This window comes from Stylophora pistillata, chromosome 11 (genome assembly GCF_964205215.1).
Source record: "Stylophora pistillata chromosome 11, jaStyPist1.2, whole genome shotgun sequence".
In the NCBI taxonomy this organism is placed as follows: Eukaryota; Metazoa; Cnidaria; class Anthozoa; order Scleractinia; family Pocilloporidae; genus Stylophora; species Stylophora pistillata.
This window is the reverse complement of record NC_142529.1, coordinates 5,858,595-5,885,148: the sequence shown is the minus strand read 5'-3', so window position 1 is coordinate 5,885,148 and position 26,554 is coordinate 5,858,595. Positions and strand designations below refer to the sequence as shown.

At 38.4% G+C, this 26,554-nt stretch overlaps 3 protein-coding genes and 1 pseudogene across 4 annotated transcripts in view; 2 read left to right on the top strand and 2 right to left on the bottom strand.

Annotated features, from left to right (window-relative positions):
* The window catches only part of LOC111342857 (receptor-type tyrosine-protein phosphatase delta), a 75,465-nt gene that overhangs the window by 24,713 nt on the left and 24,198 nt on the right, over positions 1-26,554 (bottom strand). The window contains exons 10-11 of one of the 2 annotated variants that reach the window (XM_088737366.1): positions 23,121-23,414; positions 22,307-22,609 (exon numbers count right to left, since the gene is read on the bottom strand). The exons of the other annotated variant lie outside the window; for it this stretch is intronic. Of the exons in view, the coding sequence (XP_088593492.1) occupies positions 22,307-22,609; positions 23,121-23,414 (597 nt within the window). The remainder of the gene's footprint in view (positions 1-22,306; positions 22,610-23,120; positions 23,415-26,554) is intronic. 2 annotated transcript variants of the gene reach the window in all.
* Positions 4,563-6,808, top strand: LOC148719800 (uncharacterized; annotated as a pseudogene).
* On the top strand, positions 7,086-8,713 carry LOC148719799 (uncharacterized). Its single transcript, XM_088737462.1, has 2 exons — positions 7,086-7,944; positions 8,029-8,713. The coding sequence occupies exons 1-2, from the start codon at positions 7,281-7,283 to the stop codon at positions 8,439-8,441; spliced, it is 1,077 nt and encodes a 358-aa protein (XP_088593588.1). The 5' UTR covers positions 7,086-7,280; the 3' UTR covers positions 8,442-8,713.
* LOC111341100 (uncharacterized) lies at positions 8,510-10,640 on the bottom strand. Its single transcript, XM_022948057.2, has 3 exons — positions 9,812-10,640; positions 9,626-9,691; positions 8,510-9,409 (listed from the first exon to the last, which is right to left on the bottom strand). The coding sequence occupies exon 3, from the start codon at positions 9,406-9,408 to the stop codon at positions 8,716-8,718; it is 693 nt and encodes a 230-aa protein (XP_022803792.1). The 5' UTR covers position 9,409; positions 9,626-9,691; positions 9,812-10,640; the 3' UTR covers positions 8,510-8,715.

Below are 26,554 nucleotides of genomic sequence, written 5' to 3'. Positions count from 1 at the left end.
ATTCTGTGTAAATGTCAAGCCCACTGACATCTGTACTTAGTGCAGTTCCATTGTCTATAGGCAAGACAGTTGTTGATACCTTAGAGCCTCTCTTTTTGTAGAACAGTTTGAATCCTTTAATTATTCCATTTCTGGAGCCTACTGGTGGTAACTGCCAGGATGCTGTAATAATTGTAGAAGTAACTGCACTCACACTGAAGCTGCTTGGGGCTTGTGATGGAGCTGCAATTGAATAAGTTTAGTACTAACTGGTTCTGTTAGATGTTACTACCAAAAGAGAACCCTCTACAATTAATTTGTCTGGCTCCCTGGACCTGTGGCTTCATCTCACTGTTGGCAGTAGCACCCATCTGGTATCTGGGAGGGCCATGGGTTCAAGTCCTGTTGAAGCCTGAATTTTTTCAGGCTTCCTTAAACTGCAATTGCTTAAAATTGTAGCACATACACCAGGAAGGTTCTCTTGATTTCATCTGCAGGTGCAGTTATTTATAAATTTATTTAATTAAAAAATGTGACAATTTTTTTTTCTCTTTCCCCTTCACCTATCACATACCAGCTTCCTTTGTTCTCTCTACCTCGACAGGGCTCTTTGGTCCATTACCATCAGAGGTATATGCCAGGACTTGAAATTCATATTCTGTGTACTCATCAAGCCCAGTAACATTTCTACTGAATGTTGATCCATCTGTTATATTTAACTTTGTTGCTGGCACGCCAGAACTTTTCTTTTTGAAGAACAGTATAAACCCAGTTATGGTCCTTCCATGTCTGGCAAAGACTGGTGGTGACTGCCAGGAAGCCATAATGCTGCTAGAAGAGCTCACAGTCAACTTGAAATCAGTAGGAGGTTGTGATGGAACTAAAATAAATATAGCCACATGTGTGCTTTACCCTTAAGTTGATTTTTAAAGTGAAGTTAAGAAAGGAACAAAGACTGAACCATCAATGTGAACTTAGATAACATAAAATATTTATCAGAGCAGTGACTCAGGGATCATCAGAGTAGGGATCTTCTACACAATTTAAGATTGGCATTTTGTTAGTGGAATCCAACATAATCATTGTAAATTATATTGCACCAACACATTGTATCATATACCTGGTATAAATCATTATCTCAATTTCGTTCAATTTAACAAAAAGTGAACTGGCCGTATCTCAGAAGAGGAAATATGATATTTCATGTACATACAGCTGTATGTGGTCATAGTCAAATTCTCTAAAGAGCAGCTCTAAAATAATACTACAAAAGACACTCATCCAACCAAGGCACACTCATAACTGGAGAGTATTTAACTCGGATTTAGCTCAGTTCATTTACCCATGCATCCTTTCCTTGTTCAGATGATTGGTCATTGTGACCTCATTTTTACCTCAAAAGGAGACAAAATAAGAGCAAAATAGTCCCCTTTAATTAGAACTATTCCTGACCATAAACTTTTATTCTCAGAACCTTCTAGAGTTCTGGTAAATAGACAATTTTGTCTTAGGGGGGATACCAACACAAGTAAAGCAAATAAATACCTTTAGTTAGAAGTATTCCATAAACTTCCACTCTCAGACCTTTATAGCCACTATATGTTGTCGGCTGAAAGTGGACAAACTTTGCACTTGCAAATTCCTGAAGACTGTTTTTTACAATGGTATTTCGATCAGAGTTTCCAGCAAAGATCTATAGTTGGTGGTGCAAAATTTGAAATTATTTCATTAATTTTTTTAATATACTGTATCCTTAACAACTTTAAGTATCAGCTGTTTCATAAACAGAGACTTTGAGCTTTAAAACTGATGGCAAATGATTGAACCACGAACCATTTGAAGATTTGTTAAAGTAAATGTCTCTAATGGCTGTATAATGATATTGAAGGACTCATTGTTTCCACTTGTTAAAAAAAGTAGTACAAAATCAGTGTGCGACCATGTATTCTTTAGAACTTCAAATATCATTTTTGGTGATACTTGAGGGAGAGGTAAATGTAATTTGCGAGAGATTCTAAGAGGCATTGGTCAGACAAAACACAAAAAAGTAAAGAGTTTTAAGAAGGGACTTAATTCCACACAAATCAAATAATACTCCCTCAAGTGTAAAAAACTGATTAATGTAATGTTAATTCTGAATAATAACAGTGGAAAGATAGATGAAACAAACAACTGAACTGATTAATCAGACATAGTATGTTTGAACAACCAATTAAGGGTTTCTGCAACTATAATCTAAGATTAAGGAGGCTGGATATAGTTTCTTTGGCGCGCGCAGACTGGGTTGTAATTTACCCGGGACTTTTAAAAGTTGCAAAAAAAAAAAAACACAAACAAACAAACATGGTCGCCGCGCTTAGGCCAGAATCATTTTTTCATCTGCCTAGTAGACTATGTTTTACGCCTCTAGGTAGGCTGCCTACACTTTCTTCTAACTTTATTAGTAGTATGTTTCAAAAACGGAAAGGTACAACACTCTCAAGTGACCAAAATACGCGTGAATCCGGCCGCAAACACGATCGCGATCGTCGGAGCTATTTTCCCAAATCGTGGCTGGTTTCCGGAACACTAAATAGGTGCTACCTACATGCAATATCAGCAGCTATGCTTCTCGTGTAAACAAGTCACTGTCAAAACTGTGAATGGTGAGAGAACTTTGCTCGAAGAGAGAATGTTCCAGTACACTCCTGAGGGAATGTCTTCAATGTTTTACCACTTTCCTTTCGAGCAGTACGCATTGTCACACCGTTTTAATTGGCCATAATTCTTCTGTGTTCGACACTCCTACGATGTGCTGGAAATTCAAATAAAGAAACATTATCGTCGAAGAAAGTGTTTTCCGCCAATAGCCTTACGGTCATCAAAACATATGAACTTCATATATTCATTGTATCTGAGTCATCAAAACACTCGCTAAAGGTGGTAAAGCTCTTCTCAAGGACGTTCGGCGAAGAACTTTGCTCGAAGAGAATGGTCCAGTACACCGTTGAGCAAATGTCTTCAATCTTTTACCACTTTCCTTTCAAGAAGTACGCATTGTCACACCGTTTTAATTGGCCATAATTCTTCTGTGTTCGACACTCCTACACTCCGACGATGTGCTGGAAATTCCAATAAAGAAACATTATCGTCGAAGAAAGTGTTTTTCGCCGATAGCCTTACAGTCATCAAAATATATGAACTTCATATATTCATTGTATCTGAGTCATCAAAACACTCGCTAAAAGATGTAACGCTCTTCTCAATCATGACGGAAAACCATGTAAAAGCAGTCTCCCTTCTGTGTATCCAGCTGTTTTTTTTAAAGATTTCAAAGCACACGATGCTTTGGAAGATGTACGTGCCCTCCACTGTGTCCTCTTTCAATCCCCGTTGCAGCTAACAAGCGCTGACATTGTAAACAACAGCATGTGAAATCCGCCTCCTTCGCTTTCGTAGACATGGACTTTCTTGACGGACGCCACGAACGCATGTAAACTTTCAAAGACAAGCTCTATTCACAGGGCGATAACGGGCTCCTCGTCAAAGAAAACATCATTCAGAAAATTGCAGAAAGCGGTCTGTGTTACGATGACTTAAAAGATCTTTACAACAACGGTGGGCAGGAAGCACTGGTCTCCATTCTTAGCAAATCGCCAACCACATCGCGTCGATCACCTCCAAGAGGAACAAAACATCCCAACACTTTGCACAAAATAATCCAGCACTTTGAAGGCAAATGGAGCAGCAGCCATTTCCATGCGCAATCCACCCAGAAGGTAAACCTCTCTTCACAAAATAAAGCTCTTTAGAGGAGCGCGAAGGACGTTCGGCGAAGAAGACGTCCAAAACCTTCGTGGCGTCCGTGGCAAGTGTCGTGGCGTGACACAAATGCTGCGCATGCGCAATTTCCCATCTTGTCGAGTCGAAATTTTCGGAAGTTTGAAACTTTAGACTTATGTTTTTCCGTTTCCGCTCGGTGTATTTTTTTTTTTTTTTTTTTTTCGCACGTTAACTTTGAACGGCTCTGCGTGTTTTACAAAAATTCTGTCAGAGGGAAAAAATATTAACGATGAATTCTAAAAAAGGCCTCTTTTCCTTAAACTTTCTGACAGAATTTTTTTAAACTTAACAGTCAACTAGACCAAGACAGTCAAAGGACGCATGCAAGATCTAAAATAAATTCACCGTCCAGTTTTTAAGAAAATTCAAGTCAAGTCTAATTTTGGATCCAGCATTGCAAGCCAGCAATGTTGCCATGGCAACGAATTTTTCAATTTATTTACAACAAACTGATTCTTCAATAATATCTTTATTTCAGGGGAAAATGTGATCGCGATCCCAAGTGCAAACTGTAATTGTTCATGATGTTTGCATAAATGTTAGAAGGAAATCACCAACAAACATAAAATAATTATTTTCCTTTTACACAGACACTTAATAGCTCTGTTGTTAAACCTTTTAATCTTTTCAATGAGCACACAAAGATTACTGCTAGTATTTCTGTGTGGGTAATATGAGTTACTAGTAGTTGATATTTCCCCTGTATTCTTTAGAACATTTCCTGATTTTTTGAGATAAAACACATATTAGTGTGAAGCTATATGAGGTAATGGTTATAGTAATAAAGTCCACATGATGAAAACTTAATACATATGCAGAATACTGAAAGCAAAGTGTAGAATTACATGTATGCCATAAAGTAAGCACACAGGTTTGACTGTTTTTGCTGGAATGAACAATGGGTGTTCCAGAAACAGTTTGTAATTCACTTAAAAGATAACTGCAGAGACTGAGTCTTGACCAAGTAGACACATCTGCTGTGTCCCTCCTCTTAACTGAAAAAAATTGAATCAGTGTGTTGTAGGAGCTACTTTTGGCTTTTTTAATATGCATGTACATAAACATGACAATCATTCATGTAACCATACAGTCCAAAACCACTTGAACAGCAACCTTGAGGAAAACTGAATTACCAATTTGTTGTAATGATTAAAAATTTGTTGTAATAGAGTAAAACAAGGATTAGAAATAGGTCAAGAAAATGGCTAACTCTGCTATTTAATGGAAAGGTGGCCATATAAAAAATATTGTGGAGTCTTTTTTCCCTGTTAGTTTACAGTGTATTTTACAATATTTCTAGGCCCTTTGTCTCTTGGCAATGTTATTGAAGAACAGCACAGTGGCTTGGCAAGCACGTTTACTGTTATATGCAGCCAATGCAATGGGGGAAACACCATTAAAACATCTAAAGAGCACAGATCTGGTGCACGCAGTCCACTGACCTTTGATGTGAACACGAGAGCTGCCCTTGGCTGTTTACACACAGGAGTGGGCAACACCCATTTAAACAATTTACTTTCAATCCTCAATGTGCCTGCACTGAACTCATCGACTTTAAAAAATCGGGAAAGGGAAGCTGGAAAGGCAATAGAGCTAGTAGCAAAAAATAGTTGCCAGCAGTTCCTAAACCTTGAACGAGAGAAGTCAATTGAAAATGGTAACAAGCCTGACCAGAACAATTTGGTACCTATTGCCTGTTCTTATGACATGGGGTGGCAGAAACGGGGGTGAGGTTTCAACTCTAAGACCAGACATGCTGCAGTCATGGGCCTTTCAACTGGTAAGGTCCTTGACTACACAACAAAAAATAAAATGTGCCACTCCTGTGATGAAGCTAAAAAGGCAGGAAAACAACCAAATGACCATGACTGTAGAAAAAATCATTCAGGCTCTTCAAAGTCAATGGAGCCTTTAGCTGCAGTTGAACTTTTCAATAAGGTAACTAAATCAAATGTCAAATTTTCAATTTACACCGGGGATGATGATTCAATGACTGAACCTCACCTAGAGCAAAAGGTACCCTATGGTGTGGAAAAATGAAGTGATACAGTTCACATAAAAAGATCCCTTACAACACACCTATACAACTTGAGCCAACAAAGTAAGTTCCCCAACAGTTCAGTGTTGTCACAGAAAGTCATAAATTACCTTGTCAAATCCTTTACATACTGTATTGCACAAAATAAGGGGGATGCTACAAACATGAAATCTGCAATCCAAAGCATTGTGCCTCATGCATTTGGTGACCACACTGGTTGTAGAGAAACATGGTGTAGATACAAGAAAGACCCTTCTCATTATTGTCACAGAGATCTTCCCTATGGCAAAGACCTCCAAGGAGATAGCATTCAATCGGCCCTGAAATCTCTCTTTGATGAATATAGCACAGACATTGTTATGAACAAACTTGCACCTGCAGCAAATTCTCAACGTAACGAGTCTCTGAACAGTGTGGTGGGCTCGAAGAACCCCAAAATTCGCTTTTACGGGGGAAGTGAAAGCAATGATTATAGTGTCCTGCATTGTCTCTCAAGTAAATTTAGGTTACAGGTAAATTCCTCAAACTCTAGCGTCACTTAACATAGAGCCAGGTCTTTTCTGTGTAGACCATAATACGAAAATGGACATGAAAAGTTCGAAGGACAAACAAAGGAAATCAACAGTTGCATTCAAACGACGTCGATCACAATTACACAAACACCAGATTTCAGAAACCTCGAAAAACGAGGGTAAAGAAGGTACCATGTATGAAAGTGGCATTGGCCTGAACCTGAACTCTTCTGCGACAACATTGGAGTTGAACAATTCTGAACTTTCAATCACTGATCTTTATGATATAACCGCTGCTGTCACGAAACAACAAGAACAGTACGAAAATGCAGTTCCGAAATGCACTTCGAGACCCACAGTTCAAAAGGAAAAATTTGATGACAGTAAATTTTATCACTTTGTTTTATTTGACATCGAGACAAATTCAACGGGAAAATAAGCAGAAGTATGTCAGGTCGCTGCCGTAGGTAGGTCAGCTAAACAATTCTCATGCTACATTCGACCAACCAGAGACTGAGATTCTCACGCGTCAAAGGTCAACAAACTTACAGTTAAAACTGTCAATGGAATCCGCCGACTTTTCAAAGATAATCGACTGGTAGAAGCCTTTGAGTTATCGCAAGTACTTAGGCAGTTCTTAACTTTTTTGAGGGCCAGAATAGATTCAGCTTCAACACGATCCACAAAGCCTGTTTGCACAATCTTGGCTGGACACAACGCCGCCACATTTGATATTAGGGACCTTAAGATACTGGACGCGGCTGCCTTTAAGAACGCGGTCACGTCCGAGAGGGCATGGGTCGTGACCGCCACCTCTGCGCGGGAAATACGAGCCTTAAGATTTGCGTTGTGCAAGCGGTCGCCGAAACACATAACAACAAACACATTCAGTCAGAGAATGACTGCTGAAATCAGGCGGTTTTGCTGCTATGACGTCGTTTAAGAAGACCCGAGAGCTTTTAACAGGCTCTTATTTAGCCGACATCATTTCTGACGAAGAATTCGTGCTCCTCTATGACTGCAGCTTTTCAAAGAACTTAGAATTACCGTATGACGAGTACGAAAGATTTGACCTCGAAGAAATGGCAGATTCGGAGTGTAGAGCAGAGTTCCGTGTAAATAAACGCGACCTACCGCATTTAGCAGAGTGTTTACAAATACCTGATGCTTTTGTATGTAACCAGGGCTCCGTTTGTGACGGTATGGAAGCTATCTGTATGCTACTTCGAAGGCTTTCATACCCTTGCAGGTACTCAGATATGATACCAAGATTTGGCAGACCAGCCCCCGTGTTGAGTATGGTGACAAACAAGGTAATTGACTTTATCTATGACAACCATGGATGGAGAATCAAGCAATGGAATCACGACCTTCTTAGTCCAGCACGTTTACAAACGTATGCAGATGCTGTGTATGCAAAGGGTGCAGCCCTTGAAAATTGTTTTGGATTTGTGGACGGTACTGTTAGGCCAATTGCACGACCAGATGAAAATCAAAGAGTTGTCTATAATGGACACAAAAGGGTGCACGCCCTGAAATTTCAGTCTGTAGCACTACCTAATGGCATCATAGCAAATATGTATGGACCTGTAGGTGGGTACTGCATTTTATTCAAGTTTAACCAATACCTAAGAGTCTTGTTTAAAACTCAAAACTTTTCACTCTTATGAATTTCAGAAGGCAGGAAGCACGATGCAAGCATGTTGGGTGATTCTGGACTGCTTCAACAGCTACAGCAGTATGCACATTCTCCAGCGGGACATCCTATGTGCATATATGGGGACCCTGCATACCCCTTAAGGGTACAACTTCAAGCCCCTTTCAGAAATGTAGTTCTCACTCCACAGATGCAGGCATTTAATTCTTCAATGAGCTCAGTAAGGAGTTGTGTGGAGTGGCTCTTTGGTGATATAGTTAATTACTTTAAGTTTATTGATTTTAAGAAAAACCTGAAGATTGGCCTAAGTAGCATTGGAAAACTTTATATAGTATGTGCTGTGTTACAAAATGCTCTTACTTGTTTGTATGGCAATCTCACCTCAGAGTTTTTTCACTTACAACCACCCACACTACAGGACTATTTTGCATAAGAATGTACTAGGTTATGGTAATGTTCACAAAATAGTTTTGTGAGTTAATTGTATAAAAACCACCTCAATGAAAGAACAATCAATGGCTTTTATTGTTGTTACCATACATGTAGACAACAAAGAACACAAAAGGGAATTCCATCCCAAAATGCCATCAAGCTTTTCAAACTTAACAAGTCGTCAAAACTTCAAGACGTAACTGTTGAACTAAGTAGAAACAAGCACTCTGAAGTAAACATTAAAGTATATTCTCTGGAATGCTTTCATGTCAAGATTAACTGTCTTTTCTTCCTGCAATTTGTTGCATGAGGCCAAACATCAAACTCATGAGTTGATTGCTCTGTTGTTGCTGCTGTTGTTGATTAGCAAGTGCTAGTTCATAAAGCCTTGTTTGTCGCTCGTGCTCTTCCCTTCTGGCTTTCTGTTCTTCTTGTTTCATTGCCATATCAATGTTTGCTTTTTCCCTCAGAAACTCTATTGTATCATTGCCACCCTTTCTTGACCTTTTCTTCGACGGCTCTGACGAACCCTCACCTTCTCCTTTCCGTTTCATCGTTTCACTCAGCTTTTCGCACGCCCTCTTTCGGACCTCCTCTCCCATCGCTCTGTCTTCCTCTGTCTTTTTCTTGTTATTCAACAATAATATATCTTGTTCTTCAGCTGCTTCCCACTTCTCGTTGATTTCCTCGAGGGCTCGGTCCAGCTCTGTTTCCTCCACTTCCACTCCACTATCTCTCCGTTCCTTCTGCATTCTTGCACGATACTTGTCCAGTAAAAGCTTAAGATGCTCCCTAACCGATTTCTTTGTGACAAGAAACCTTAATATGGCATGCGAATTGAGGTTGTCGGCTACTTTTTGCCACACTTTTCCTCTTTCAACTGTCCTCGCCTTGTGACGGTACGGTTCCAATAACAAAACCTCCCGAGCAAGAGCAATGTCGTGGTCGTTTGTCCATTCCATTGCCATACTAAAGGAAGAGAAAGTAGAATTTCAATCAAATCTTTGGCGCCATTTTTATCAAAACAAACACGAGTCGAAGAATAATGGTGCAAAATAATATAAATAATGCAAAATCATTTTCTAAAGCGGTCCTAAACTGCCACTGATTAATTTTACACGATAAGAATGAAGGTTAAAATGAAAAATAAAGCAAAACTGTCCGAGGAAATTTACCCAGATTTACCTGCTTTTCGGATTCCTTTCTGAAGACTTGACGTTTACACAAAAACCCTCTATATGCTCGGTAAATCTGAATTATGAAAACAAAAATGAACCAGACAGTTTAGGAATCTATTTCTTTTATAATAATGTTTGCAAATTTCATGCAAAACTTGTTAATTTAAGGGAAGAATTAGGAAAAATGACTTACCTTTCTGAGAGGCCGCCAAAATAAACTTCGTCGCCGCCGCAACTGAGGTGGTGGCCGTCAAGTGGCGTGACATTTATGCAAATTAAAACTGAGACCTTGCGAATTTACTTCCGGTTCACGTCGTCCTTGGCCGCGTCCAGGGTATCTTAAGGTCCCTATTCCAATACTTCTTCGAAACGGTGGCGAAAATTTTATCGCGGAGCTCAGTTCCATCCGGTTTGCAGACACTCTGACACTGATGAAATCACTCATCAAAAGCAAGCACTCTTCCATCCAAAACGCAGAAGGTAAATTTCCAAAGCCTGGGCAGAGTTCTGTTTACGAACATTTATTTCAAACCACCTTTGATGCCCACGACGCCCTAGAGGACGTGATCGCTCTTCGAAGAATCTTGCTTTCGCCTAGGTTGGCTTTGTCTGATGAAATGCTGGTGAACAGAAGTTCTGTAATCTCTGTCAAGGACGCCGCCGAAGACCTGAAATATCTTGACAACCGTCACTAGAGACTCTTGTCTTTTCGAGGAAAGCTGTACAACCCAGGTCATGCTGATAGCCCAATAAAGCAAAGCATTGCCGAAAAAATTGCTGGCAGTGGCTTAAGATATGAGGATTTAAATAATTTGTACCAACGATTTGGACGGAAAGGTCTTGTGTGTATTTTGACGAGACCGCCATTGTCCAGTCGCTCATCGCTTCCAAGGGTCACAAACACGACGAGAATAGTCTCCGCAATTTTGAAACACTTCGAAGAGATTTCCAAGGATTCTGCGGCATAGTAAATTAAGGTATGTTCTCAACTGACTTTCAGGTCAACAGCAGTTTGTACAAAAACGTCAAAGATAAAGACCGCCCGTGTTTACACACTTGTTCTCGACAAAACCGCGTGGTTCGAAAGTTCGCGCATGCTCAAATAGCGATCTTGGCGAGTTCCTATTCTGATCACGTGGTTGTCATTGAGGTGAGAAAATAGAAAGTTCCTCCTCAGATTTCTCGTATTTCCTTCGGTGAAATTCCTTAAAATTTGGCAGAGATGTTATACCCTTTTAGCTTTCCTTGCTGTGAATTTATCAGAAAAATTTGTAGGACAAGTTTTTCGCTCAGCCAAAAAAAACAAAAATGTTAAAAGCGAAAAAACTACCTTGACAACCCCTATTTTTTTCGATTTCAAAAGTTTCTTCTTGTCAGACTCTACCCGGTCAGAGAATAATAGAAAATTTTACCGAAGGAAATTGAAGAAAATTGAAATCAAAGTCAAACAGACGTCAAAAAATGGCGATATTTGAGTAGTTTTAATTTGGGACTAAAAGCCTTGACTTCAGAGGTGACTGTTGTACAGCAAATTTAGCCCCTTGTTTTTTTAGTTTCAGTAGCTTTGATTTGAAAAATAGCAAAAACAACGAGAAAAATTAACTTTCGATTGATGTCACTGGTGCGCGCTTCGTGATCTTGCATAACCCTATTGAGCCACCTTAAACCGTCGTCGAGTTGTAATGATTTCCTAAATTTATAATTCCTTTGTATAGATGTTGATAAACAAATAACAGAAAGATAGAATTTTTAGGTTTATAATGGGCAAGAACAGCACAACTTAAACAAGTCTGATCAAGTCGGCTTAACTTTAATAGTACGTTAATCATCCGTACTAAGCGAAAAACAAGAAAAAAAGAATCCTATTTTGGGCATGGTCTAATACTGAAAGCAAACTGTAGAACAACATAAAGTTACTAAGCACACAGGTTTGTGTTTTTGCTGGAATGAACAATTATGGGTGTTCCAGAAACAGTTTGTCATTCACTCAAAAGATAACTGAGGCTGAGTCTTGACCAAGTAGACACATCTGCTGTGTCCCTCCCCTTAACTTAAAAAAATTGAATCAGTGTGTTGTAGGAGCTACTTTTGGCTTTTTTAATATGTACATAAACATGACCATCATTTATGTATACAGTCCAAAACCACATGAACAGCAATCTTGAGAAAAACTGAATTACCAATTTGTTGTAATGATTAAAAATTTGTTGTAATAGAGTAAAACAAGGATAAGAAATAGGTCAAGAAAATGGCTAACTCTTCTATTTAATGGAAAGGTGGCCACTTTAGGAAAGAAATGACTTAATTGAGAAAGAAAATGAATTTTCTTCAGCTTACCTCTTTACGTAAATACAAGCATGGTGTTACAGTCCTGCAAAAACTGATTGTAAGTGAACTATTTGTCTAACTTAAAATAACTTTGAAGTTCATATAAACCAACCTTGTCAGCTTTGTTTTCCTGATAGGTGACAAACTTTGCACTATTGAGGGATAATTGAAACTTGTACTCTGTTGTCCACTCCCTAGCCCTTGGATTTCCCTGCGTAGCTACAGCGCAGATGACGTACTCAAACAGCAGGTCAATTTGAAGGTAATCATCAGCATTGCTGTTCCCCTTAGGTGCCCATGAATATGTATTATTTAGGCGACCATATTTAGCTGCATATACTGAACTAAATTCTGATGGGGCTGAGAAGCTGCTGTCTGGAATAGTGTCACTCTTGGCTACACCAATGGCCTGCATAGAACATCCTGTAAGGTAATAATTTATAGTCAACACTCCCTGGATAATAAAATGTAGAAAAAATATAAAACAGAAAATGCTTAGAATGGCTACTTGTACCCCTGTAATGCATCTTGGTTGAGTGCTGCCCTTCAATGTGCATTTCACTTCGCAAAAATTACAATTGAACTTCAAACAAAAAATTACCGGATTTTATTAAAGTTCAGAATGAAGTTTCTTGTGGTGGATTTTTAAACAATTCAACACTGAGCATCATAAGAATAACAGGTTATCACAAGTGCCTGGATTTCTTTGATGAGTGCATAAAAGTCAAATATCTACCATTTAATTTGAGCCAATTCAAGTACAGTATACTACTAGTATAGGTATTAACATGATTTTGATCGAGTCCAATTCAGTGTTACTATGAGCATGAGCAGATTTTTTAAACTTTCAAAATTGCAAACAAAATTGCACTAGCTAGTGTGTGGCAAGAGGAATTCTGTAGTCTTTCAAAAAAATTACAAGCTTATTATTAACAGAAATTAACACAAAATCATGACATATTATACTTATTAATTATTTACACAAAAGAAAGGCATTATAGTAAGTGAAGACAAACAGAATTTTGTAGGGACAGTGCATATGAGCGCTATTTGTAATACACACTCAGTTACAACTTTGCACTACTAGTCTGTTACAACTTTGCACTTAATTAACTTGAAAAAATGCACTCAATCATTTTCAGCCAATCAGAGGCACGTGCATACCAGCTATTATCCAAATAACAAGCAAAAGAGGCACACCAAATCAAAATATATAACAGACAGTAGGTTTGACAAATTTGTTTAAAGGATAATCTTAGACTACCCTATACAATACTAATTAATAATAATATGATAACAGTGCTTAAAATTAGTGGTCGTCCGGTTTTCCGAGACGACCAAAAAGTTTACTGGGTAACCAATTTTTAGTAAAATTAAGAGGCTGGTTGTGCGGGGAAAAAAAACAACGGACAACCCAGCCAAAAATAGAAAATAAATTAACCATAAACAGCACCTGACCTACGTGAAGATTTTCTTTTGTTAATTTCCGGTAGTGTGAAGTTAATAATAATTTGCCTCAGCTAAGCGTTTTCCTGTGTTTTGGATATCTGTAAATTTTATAAAACATTGCCAGGTAGGAAAATGTAAGGAACAAACACAAAGTTTCTTGTCTGGAGGTGATCAGGATCAAAGACGCCATTTTGAATATACCATAACTTAAACCCAGACTTCCACGAAAACCATTGCTGCACACTAAGAACTATGGGATTAGTTCAAGCTTGACCGCCATGTGATTTTCTACCGGCCAGGCAACCAAGGAATCATCAGGGCAACCAAATTCACGGCTTTGGTTACCTGGCTTTTGAAATAGGGACAGTAACCTGGATTTTTTTTTAATTTCAAGCACTGTGATAATGGCAAACATGCAAAAATAAGTATAAGCAGGAGCCCGTTACCCATAGCTTCCATCTTCCACACTGACCCTCTGAGCCAACCCTGTCATGTATCTTTCTATTTTTAGAAGCACCTCCCATGGTGGTTTTCGCGGATGTTTTTAAAATATAAATGAATAAAGGCTGATAGTTTCTAAAGAAACTGTTTGGGGCTGCGTCGGTGGGGGTAATGAAATAATTTGAATACATCAACAAAGTTGAAATAGTAAATTGGCCACCGTTATGATTATAAAAGCTGATGTTCCAAGTGTTAGCCCTTTGATGGAGCAAATAGAGGAATTGTGGGTTGTGGGTTGTGTGTGCTTTTAAAGGCAGGAAATGGAGCTACATTATTGGTGGGAACATGGCAACAAGAAAAACATGTTTTTAAGATAGCCAATCATAAGAGAGCTGTGGTCTCTATTGTGTCACTTGCAGGCAGGCCGCACGAAATTATTTCAATAATGGCAGAAAGTGCAGAAAGATTAAAGAACTCCTGCAAATATCTCAGTTTTAAAAATAAAAAGATACGGGACAGGGTTGACTCATGGGTAAAACTGAGATGGAAGCTCCGGGTAATGGGCTCCTGGTATAAGTTCCAAACTCACTAAGCTTTTGTTCCACTCCAAACACCTCTGTTCTCATACACACCCCACCCTGGTGTGTTTTTGGCAAGAATCGCAGATATCTTGTTAACACTTTATAAACAACATGCTTCACTTCTGAGTTCCTGTCATCATTTCCTCTCAGAAACTTCAAAATAGTAAATATAGTCAACTCATCATCAATAATTTTTTTGGCAAGTTGAGAAAATAGTGAGAACAAAAATATTAAAAGTGTAAATAGCATTAAGATCAACAATTCTTAGCACAAGACTTCGATATCACTTTACCTGTAAGATACTCTTTCATATCAGACTTAGAGTCCAAGTTATGTTATTTTTGTTAAAAATAGCTGTCATTTTTTTGAGCAGTTAATTTATCTCTCACATTGTATCTCCTACATACCTTAACTTGTCCACCTTCCTTGTAGTCTGTCCAAGTTGTCCCGTTTGTGGAAAATTGTAGTGTGTAATTCTTCACCCACTGCTCTGCTTGAGAATTTCCTTGAGTAGACACAGCACAGATGATATGAAGTGTCTGTAGATCAATCTGCAGATATGGGTTGGTGTCAGTTGTTCTTGCACACCATGATGATCCTGATGTGTAGTTCAGTCGACTATTCTTGGCTGGTGTGGTGGCATTTTGTACAGAAGAAGCAGTTATATTACTGTTTGGAATTGTTCCCCTTCTCATTCCAAGATCTAAATCAACACAAGCTCCTGTAGAAACAAAATTACATTTGCATTACAACACATTCCTGATAATTATTGCAAAAGGGATAATGGGTTGGCTGTGAGAGGCAATTATAATTATGTGTCTGTATTAGTTACCTCTACTTTATAATGTCCATTAAAATAACATAACGTCTATTCAGGAAGCTACAACGCAAATATAAAAAATACATCCTGAATAGGGAAAATCATGAGGTTAGCCCTTTATAAAAACAGTTTCCCTGACTTAAAAAAAAAAACAGTAATTAAACTTAGAGCTAGTCTGCTTCCAAAATGATCTACCAATTCTATTACAAATGAAGAAGAAATGTCAGTCCTTGTTAAGCTTTACACCCTAACATCAGTATGCAAGTTTTGCACACTGTGCTCTTATGAATTCCTGTGAATTTTTCTAAGAATCCAGAGCTTGTTGAGTCTGCAATCATTTCCTTTATTCTGATGACCTTATAGTGTTTGATTCATTAGTGACACTGATGGGAGATATCACATGCTTAAAAGCATTCATAGGGGTAACATGGTTCTGAATAATCAAATCTACACCATTGAAATACTTTGAATATAATTATCGTTTCTGATGGTCCATTTTTAGAGAAAACAGGGAATGATTTTAGTTTCTAGAGAAACTGTTGTGGTGCACTGGGTAGATAGACTGCCTCTATAAATCTGAGAAAAGTGGGTTTGAAACTGGCTTTCTTAGAGCAAAGAGAAGTTCTCTTTTAGTGTAAATTGTAGTTTCTGAGGTGCAAGGTAGGGATGTCTGGGAAGATCCAACAGAATAGCTGAGTTAACAGATCTATATGCTGGAAGAGGCATAATCTATAATAAATTGATCCATACCTTGTTATGCGTACAGTTCTTTAATGAAAGAAACATTGGCAAAAACAAAATTAATGATCACTGGAACTATAAAACCTTAATGTTTATAATGCTGGTTAGAACAAGTACAATAATTTATAAGTGTTGTTTAATGAAATTGAAACACATGTCGATCTCTACCTCATTACATTGTCTTGCTTCATTGATATAAATGCAGAGGGATTTTCAACTGTACCGTTCCTTTCAAGGTGACAGTTGAATAAAAAAAAAATGCAAATCCCGAAGGACCCTATATCGATGTTGTCCGCAATGAGGATTAAGAAGCGACCGTGCGAGAAAGCCTTAGGCTACAGCACTCAAAACTGCAACAAATCTCCAACCAAGCACCCTGAACGTAAACATTACACTGAAAAAAGATATTTATAATAGAATTCAAATGAAATAGTGCTCACCTAAAGTCAGAGGAAGAAGTACAGCGAGAAAAGCTACCCGGAAACAAAGCTCGAGACTAAATTGCGCCATAAATCGATTGAGTGTGTCACGGTGTGCGATTACTATTGTTTTCATTGACCGGCTGTTTGTAACAAAACGCTCATTAGACAAAAGATATCTTTGATCTTCACTACTCCAGCTCGTCTTTGTATAGTTTGTAACAATATCGTCCGCGGTTCGTGCAAACCAATCACACTCTGCGTGGGCCTTGCTTTAAAGTCCCGTAACAAGATGACAGGAGCAGGAATTTGTTCATACTTCCCAGAGTGCTATGCACTGTAGCTCATGTTTCAGCATATTTCAGTTGATTACTGTTTGGTTTCGTAAGCAGCTTACAATTTAAAATGTAAATACTTTGTTTAAGATGGATGGGTCCCTCGAAGTTCTCTAATGGCAGTCAGAATACATTCTCATTTCCATGTACTAGAGAAAAGGCAAAGGATTTCAAGCCGGCTAAATCATTATAACTGACTTATTAAATCACATCTGCAACAAATAAAATTGCTTGACTAAAACGGAATCAGGATTCTTTAAACATTAATCCCGGACATTTTAGGGTTTCCAAATGCAATTGCTTTCTTTATACAAATCCTTTAAGTTATACTGTTGGGACATAGTGATAAAATACGGATGTATACTATATTGAAACAAGTTTGGGTTAACAGACAGTAGTGAGGGTGGAGGAAAAAAAATTGTCTTCTTGTGCGACAGCTGCCGAAAGATCTAATTATTACTGGATTTCGTGAAAAGGCTTTCTTCGCGGTACGCATTTTAGAGAAACCTGACCAGCATAGAAATACAGCAAGGGCAGCAATCATCAAACAAACCTCTCCTTGTGTCAACCTTCATACTTGCTTAGACGCGTCCAAAGAGTTTCTATGCATTAATTATACTGAACAAAAGAGCCTATCTCGTGTGCATCCTTGTTCCCTTGTTCCCTTCCAAAATTCTCCTATGTTCCCATGTTCCCACCCTGTTTCCTTATTTGTTCCCCGTTTAATAAATTTTCTTGCCTCTTATCGCCTCCCTCAATTCCCTCCCGCAAAAGAGAAAGACACCAAAAACAATAATATTTTCTCCTCTAATTTGTACAGTTTTGTTCCCCTGTTCCCTAAAAATAGGCTTATGTTCCCTTGCTCCCCAAAACCCCTGGGAGACCCTCGCTATTTTACAGGAATCATGTCATGTCTTGAATTGTTATCGGCCGAGGGTTATTCACACAACAAGTTTAAAGTTCTTGTCCTTAATGTCGACAAACCCGGCGTAAATAGGCTCAAGTTAGAGTCTCGCGGGTGGTTTCCTACAGCCGTGCTGCTCGCATTTAGCGTGCAAGCAAAGTCCCATAATTAAGAAAACTGGATACCTAATCAAATGTACTGAAAGTATTGAAATTAAGGAAGAAGAACATCACTGGATGACAATACATTCGAACTATCGACGGTATTTCATAAGAAGCTGCGTTGCGGGCACAACGCAGGGCAAGTAAATGCGTGGTGAATAATTTTAAAAGCAACTGAAGCTCTGCGACAAGCCTGGCGCTAAAACTGTATACATACAGTTTTGCCTTGAATGTCTGGTTTTAAAAAGGAGATGGTCTACCGCGATCAGACACTTCCTTTCGTGAAAACATTTTATTCTAGTATTTTATTCTACAACTATTCTGTTGCTTCTTTACATTTAGAACCTATTTAGATGTTATTGCCTTGGAACAATCTTTCCCAGCATTTTCTACCATCTGTAAATACTCTATAATCTAAAAATATCTTAAGGAGTGAAAATATTCTACCATCTTCTATTCTCCTATCTACAAACACCCAACAATAATATTCTGTGCCCTCGCTTTTTTCAATTGCTTTAAAGAAAGCAAATTAATATATTGCTTTTACAATTGAAAAGAATTTACTGCGCATAAAGATATATTGAACACATTCCTAATGTCCAATAAACGACTAAAAAAATAGAACCTTCAGTCTTTAAAAGGTAATTTATGAGTGAAAGAGATATCACTTTATTAAGCTTTACTATTGTTTACATCTAATGGCTCTTATTTTTACTAGTGGTTTACTGGAACACACCTTAATTTGAATTCAAATGTTCAAGCAGTAACACTAACCCTAATGGTATATCAACATTTATTACACGACTCGGGCAGTCACAGGGCCAATAACTAAAATCAACCAATCAAAATGCTCTATTGCCGGTCAATATTCTCTCGGTATTGGAACGGGCACTGTCCCCAATGGTCCCGAATGATACCGCACTTGTGTCCCTTTGAACTTCAGTCGTATATAATAAATCTCTTATTAACCAAGCTTGCTCGGGATCGTACTGGAAGAATATCGGCCCTCGGTCTTTTTTGTACGGACCTCGCTGCGCTCGGTCCGTACTCTCAAGACCTCGGGCCGATACTCTCCCAGTACGGCCCTCGCGCTTGGCTAATAAGATATATTAGTTCATATTTGACAAGACGGATTCGTTAGGCCAAATTGACGAAGTTATGTGTGATCTTCTTTTAAGAGGTTTCATTTAGTTTGGGAACCTCGCCCAAAGTTATTAATCTAATTTACCCCTAGCCTAATCCGAGGGTTATAACTAAAGGTTACGATCGCGCTGTACATTTTACAGACATCAAAAGCAAAAGATATAATCACACAGATACAAGTAAAATATAAGAAAGGTTTAAGAAATTAATTTTGAATGAATGAGGAAGACAGTTTAAATGAATTAATTTCATTGCAAATTTACTTATCGCTTCTTTTAGCGAACTAGAACAAGAGGTGTGTCGCGAACCGAAGTAACACTTGGATGTTCCTGTGCGTCTGTTTCGTCTTTGATCACAGATGACGTCAAAATGCAGTGAGGATAAAACAGTGGCACACGAAGTCCAGCCGAGTGTAGCACTGACATTCTTACCAAATTTTGACGTCAACATACAATAGGGAAGCAAGATGGTGTTAATGGTGAAGTCAACTAGGCGTCTGATCTCTATGAGATTATACATAGAGAATGAGTATATAATTAAGCTTATCATATTAAACAGGATGGACAATCTGAGCTAAAAGTTTACAAAATCAGTTTAGGAAATATTGTATTTCCTCATAAACTTCTTCATTTTGTTTCTCGCCACTTTCCTTCTAAAGCCCCATATTGTAATATCCGGGACTCTCGGGTTTTTCCTGTAACGACTGATACTCAGAAGGAACATGAGACTCCTGGTGCGAATGCCTGGGTTTGAGTTCCATATATGTGTTTGGGTCTGAAGCTTGTTCGTTACTTGACAGTTGATCAGGTGAAGATTTGACGCCATCAAAGTCAATTTCTTCTTTACTCTGTATTCTTTTATTAGGAACAGCTCGTCTTCGCTGCCATATCAGCCCACAAATTGTAATGAGCAACACGAACACAATAAAACACAATGCGATGACACCGGCAAGTAAGATGCTTTGTGTGTCTGGTAAAAGAAAACAAACAACTTTCGAACCAGCAATCAAATATTGCTTAGTTACTTCCTTTCAGTGCATTGGTGTTTCTCTTTTTTCAGTCGAATTACATTAAGAAATATGACGTTTCTTTTAACCCCGAAGCACGAATACAATTTCAAACTTTCTGCTGTCTCGTCTCGTGGTAGAACTTCATTGAATGCTAGAAAGTTCGAATTCCTATGAACTCGAAATTTTGTTGTCAAGTCACATATATGACCTCCAGAAATCTCGAACCGGGAGGAAAACCAATAGGAGAAACAAAGACATTATTTAGCCTTGAGTCCTCTCAACAATGCACTTGTAGCTGTGTTTTAATCTATTTACAACCTAACAGCTATTCTTATGTAAGGCATGATCGACCTGCACACTAACAAATTTTCTAACTAGAGAAGGAAAATGCAACTTCACACTGAAAAACGTCGGTGTATGAGACCAGTACATAAGGTTGCTTTTGCTACTGACAAGATTAAACCTGTGTAAACAGTTGTATAAAGAAGCCTAAAAACTTCATACCGAGCTTAAAAGTTCTGGGCTTTCCAAAATATTTTAGAAGAAACCTTTAAGCGTTCGAATTTTAAAGAAGAATATTTACCGTCATCGAGATCTTGATTATCTGTAGGAGCAACCAGAGTGATTTTGTAAATTGTTGACCCAAAGGTGTTTGTAGCGTGGCACACATAATCCCCATAATCTTGTGCATCCCGTGGTGTGACAATGAGACTGTTATTCAATAACTTCACGTTATCACCAGTTGGAACCTGACCATCCTTCGTCCAAGAGGAGTTAAACGGAATATAACTTGTTGCTTGACATGAGAGAAAACACGGAGTTTGCTTTTCACATATCACTGAAGAAGGAGAAAGCTCTTCGATAATTCTGGGTGGCACTGTGTACAAACAAACGAAAAACGTAATGAGACCAAAAGAAATTTTTACAAAATCGTATGCTCATACCAACGGAGAAGGGGATACTACCCTGTAATTTTAGTTTGCGCGTTTAGTGGTGGTTTGCTTTGTTGTTACTGATGTTTTTAATTTCAACCTTCAAATTCAACAAGTAGTCCACGACCTGTCAAAAGTGGCTAGAGTATGGTTGAGGCTTGTTTCCATGGTGATCAGCGTGGCGCTTAGTAAAAATATAGTTGGTCATTAACTTTGGTTGAGATTGGCAAATTCTCTAACGTATTGTTAAAAATTATACACCTACTCTTCCACATAATCCTCACAGAAGAAATGATCATCCAATTGCTACACAATGTTCAGTGTAATTGCAAATGAGTTTGAACGTACCCGCGACAATAACTATCGTAGCTGTACGGCTCTCTCCAAACATGTTCACTGCTTTACATTCATAAACGCCACTGTCACCAGGAACAACATCTGGTATGAAAAGTACTTTGGCGTTGTTCTCCAACTGAGCGCGAGCTAGACTAGTAAGTCCGTCTTTGGTCCAGGTAACAGAGGCCTCAGGGTCTCCACTAACCTCACAAGTCAACACCACCAGTTCACCAATTGCTATAATGGTTCTTTTAGGCAGATCTTTTATGATAGGTTTCCCTGATTATTGATAAACATGGATTAGACATGCCTTAACAAAGCTAAGGACACAAAGCAGCATGAAGGCTTTGCAGCCTCTCCCTTTTAACTTAACAATAGCATGAAAGCCCCTCGGTTGATAGCCAACCTCAGGTTGATTACAAAAACAGATGACCGAAAAAAATCCTATGTGAATTCCAAGTGTTCCGTCATTCCAACAGCCTTTCCTTTTCTGGTCTTAATTCAGTTGTTCGTACAGACCAAATTATCTACTTACATTTTTTACTTTGCTCAACGGCAAGACACCGAATTTCGCTTTGAGAAACACTTTCGCTTTACGTTATCAAGGAGAAGAGTATAATGCTCTCAAACAAATATGGATTACTTTCAGTTCAACTTTCGCAGTTTTTCGAACTGTTCCTCGTGGTAAATAACACTTAAAAGAGAAATGTAACTGTTTGTCGCACGATTTGGTCACTTGGGAGGTGGATTGCAGCGTTTCGACTGCATACTGCTTGTCTTCTTCAGCCGGGTTGTTAATTAAGGTCTACTTACTTATTTACTAGCAAAGAATGGTAGCGGTGGTGACAACAAGAGCTGCAGTAGTAGTAGTGGTAGTAGTTGTAAAAGTAGCTCTTACTCTGGAGGAGAACATGTTAGGTTACATTATGTGTCAATGACACACTCAAAGAGCTCGTTAAACCCTTGCCTTGGCTCGAAACCAAAAACCTTTCTCCGTGTTTTCTAAATTTTCTGATAAGTTGTTACCATCTTTCAGCTCCACTCCCACCCTTGTAATTACCTCATAAAGCTCCCTACAAGCTCACTTACCCAATGTCTGCACCATTACAGGTCTGCTGTAGGGTCCAGGCCCCACAGCAGTGTAGCCTCTAACAGACACTTCGTACTTAGCACATAAAGAGAGTCCAGTCACGAGAACATAGGCAATGGTGGTGTTAATGGTTGAATGAAAGGCAAACTGGATCTTCGTACAGTTTTCCACTACAGTGAGCCTCACTTCATATCTTATGACTTTACCATAGGCTACTTCTCTTGGCAGTTCAAGCCAAGTTATATTGATGTTTGTGGAGTTCAGTGCAGAAGAAGATATCTCTTCTGGTCCACGACTAGGCTCTATTTGACAAACACGAGAAACAGTTTTCATGATGTATTAATTACTCTTGGATGAAAAAAAACTCAACTAATGTGAAACAGAATGACGTGGTAGTAGTCTCAAAATGTTAGAAATAAGCTCAACCTGTAACAGACATTGAAAGGTTATTGTTCAAAAAAGATAGAATAAAAATACACGAAATAAAGAAAAAAAAGAAAAACGGGTTAGTATGCCGTAATGTACCTGTTATTAAAGTAGAATTGATCGGTAGTTCATGCTATGCAACATTTAAACATGTACCTTGTAGGAAGAAAGTTTTAACGGATTAAACTCACTTAAAGAGTTTTCTAGTAATGCAAGATACTTATTTTCATTGTGAGCATATCAAATCATACAAACAGAAAATAAATTAAAAATCTAATTATTTTCAAAGATGAAGGATCACCAAGATGAGGTCACTAGATGTCGTAATACATGTAAATGTGTCTGAGTGCACTGCAATTCACATAATGGCAAATTTAAGGAACACACCATATTCCTTGGTAGTTACAGTTATCGTCTGATTTGGACCACGTCTAATAGTCACAGCTCTGACATGAAACTGATAGGTTACTCCTCCTAACACATCAACTGTGTGACTGAGTGCATTTTTGTCTATTCCAGAAATATTTACTGGTGCACCTCCATCGTGACGGTAAAACAAATTGTAACTTCTGATGACTCCATTTGGCTCGGTAGGCTTACTCCAAGACAAGATTATTCTTGGACCATGCGAACTGCTGGGTGGCACACCTACATAAGACAAAGACGTAGGTGCACTGGGGGCTGGAAGAACAAAGATAATGTGGTTATTAATAGAAGAATGGTACAGAAAACCAATATTATTATATATGTTAATGATTACTAATCCCAAGCATGTTGCAGGGTGGCGTAAGTAGCGCCATGTTAAGCAGTCACGCTGTATAAGCAGATCATTTGTTAAAGTCACAACATTTTCCCCATCAATACTGTAAGTTTCACTTCTATTGTTTGGTTACCTCTGTTAAGCGGTCGTGGACACCCTTGACTGAGTCCCAAAGGTCTCTGTATTAAACGTTCACATGAAGCGGAACCACCCCAATAAAAGTAAGAATAATCTCTCAAGTAAAACGTGTGTCATTTTTATCCCCTAACATCACTGATATCAATGTTAGCATTTTTAACTCAAATGTCCTCATATCATTGCATATTATCTTCCTTTTTTTGGACAAGGAAGACAAACATTACCCGCGAATATCATGCAAATCACCCTCTGATCAACCTGTGTTAAGCAGAAAAAATTTAAATAACAACTCATATATGTACATATATTGGCTTAGACGATACCACAAAGGTTGGGTCGTTTGGGGTGACCGTCTCGGTTCTCCCCCATCCTAGCATTAGCACTGCACTGATGAGGCCCAGAAGGCCGAAACAGTACTGTCTGCAGTTAGTTATATATATATATATATATATATATGTTGTGGGAGGAAAGAGACAAGTAAACTACAAGTTCATCCCGACAAGCCTGTTTCGTGAATCGCTTCACTCTTCAGGGGTTTAATGAAAGAATATTCATGTGACTATCGTTTATATACTAGGAAAATTTGCATAATGCGCGGTAAACTTAAAAACTTTAAAGTTCAGTTGTTGCGTTCATTTGAACCTTTAATAGATCCTTAGTTAAGTTTCATATGGGGTTATAGGCTTCCCCTACCCTGTCACCTTGAAAATTAAGTTTCCCGGTAGACCACATCTCCGATCACGTAAATCACATCTTCGATTGCCGTGTTGCCAGCATGGTTGTCCTGATAATGTAGTGGTAATCACACCTGACTAGTAACAGGGGTACGTGGGTTCAAATCCCGCTCAGGGCAAATTTTCTTTTGCAACATTTATTCTATTTAAGTATGATTATTTGGGGTGTACAGGGTCAGGGTTACCCTCGTATACAGAATATATATATAGTCGTTAGTAGAACTTTCAGGCCATCAAAGGTGCACCGCGCCAGGAGGATCAATAAAGATTCGCAATCCAAACCTCACAGCAAACACGAACGTAGAAAGTTAAAAAAAAAAATGCGAGGATGGACAACTTCTGACATAAAAAGGATAAAAAATTAACTTTTGAAATAAAAAAGAGCTTTAAATAAGTTTGAAGTGCTAGTGATTACATAATTACAGGTGACGACTAATGAACTGGTGCTAATAAAAAGATGAAAAAAACCCAGCTACAAAGAAAACAATGTACAAAATACAAGAGATAAAACCTAAAAAGTAAGAGATAAAAAAAAAAACAACTAAATAGGCTAAAATAAGTGGTGCAATCGAAGAAGCAATGCGGCAAGCATTAGAAAATGTATTGATCAAGTACAGGCCCCAAGCTGCTGTGAAGAGATCGATAGGCTTTTAATCGCAAAAGAGGCTTATTAGAGTGCTCAGCTGTTCTCTTTGGCACCCCATGGTTTGAATGAAAGAAAGGAATTTCATTCTAAAATCAGAATATGCTATAAATAATTTTCCATCTTGTATTCAACGAATCAAAATACGGCGTCCAATTTGATTTACCATTGTTTTGGACTTACTAGCCTCGTCTTGACGTGGAAACACAAAAGGATTATCACATGTGTGAGAGGCTAGTCAGTCCAGAACGATGGCAATTCAAATTGGACGCCATATTTTGATTCGGTGTATTAGACGTTACTAATTAATCTTTCAAAGGCCCTTTTCTTGGATTTTGTCAGCCTTTTAGGTGTTGATTAGACTTAGAGGCCCTTCCAGGAGATCTTATTATGATTAGTATCATTTAAGGACCTCTCTAGGGATTTTGTTGCTAATTTGCCCTTTCGGGCTCCAAAGGCCTTGTTTTGGGATTTTGGTACGGTTTACAGTTGTAGTTAAAAGTGGGTCTACCCTTTTCTAATGCTTGCCGCATTGCTTTTTCGATTGCGCCACTCATTTTAGGATACTCATTTATTTTTTTTAATCTCTTAGTTTTTAGGCTTTATCTTTTGTATTTTGTCCATTTTTTTCTTTGTAGCTTGGTTTTTTGTCATCTTTTTATTAGCACCAGTTCATTAGTCGTCACTTGTAGTTACATAATCACTAGCATTTCGATCTTATTTAAAGCTCTTTTTTATTTCAAAAGTTGTAAATAACTGAAGGTCTCTGACCGAAACGTTTTTATAAAATTTTTTATCTTTTTTTACGTCAGAAGTTGTCCATCCTCGCATTTTTTTTTTAACTTTCTATATATACGAAAGTCCTCTTTTTCTTTGCTTTTGCACTACGCTTTTCACCGCTGTTGCGGCTCTTCAGGAATAGCAAAGTGTGTTTATTGACTTATTACGTCACAGATCTAATTGTAATTACAATAATAATGGCTATTGTAATTCGAAGCACGCGCGAGTGCTTAGCTTAATTTCAAATCATTAAGAACGGGTTTACATTTCGAAATAACAAATCTGTCTTTGTTCTTTGTCATGACCTCGGAAGGGCCGAGAATCTTGTGAAACGGAAAGATAGGGAACTGAGGGGTCAATTCCACAGCACATTCATCAATATGTTTCTACACATACAAGCTGAACTTCACTGTACCGGAACCGCAACGACCGCAATACCAAACCAAAAGGCGAAGAAACATAATTTGGTTTAACCCACCACTTAACAGAAACGTCAAGATCAACCTTGGCAGAACGTTCATTAACCTTATTGACAAGTGCTTTCCAGTCACCCACAAACTGAGGAAAGTCTTCAATAGGAACACTATTAAACTGAGCTACTCGTGCACACCCAATATGAAACAGATCATAGACGGGCATAACAAAGCCACAATCAGGAACGCAAAAATGTCCGGAGAAAGCCGCCCACCAAACTTGTGCAACCGCAGAAACGAAAACGAATGCCCTTTATGAGGGAATGTTTGCAAAGCGAAGTTGTCTACCAAGC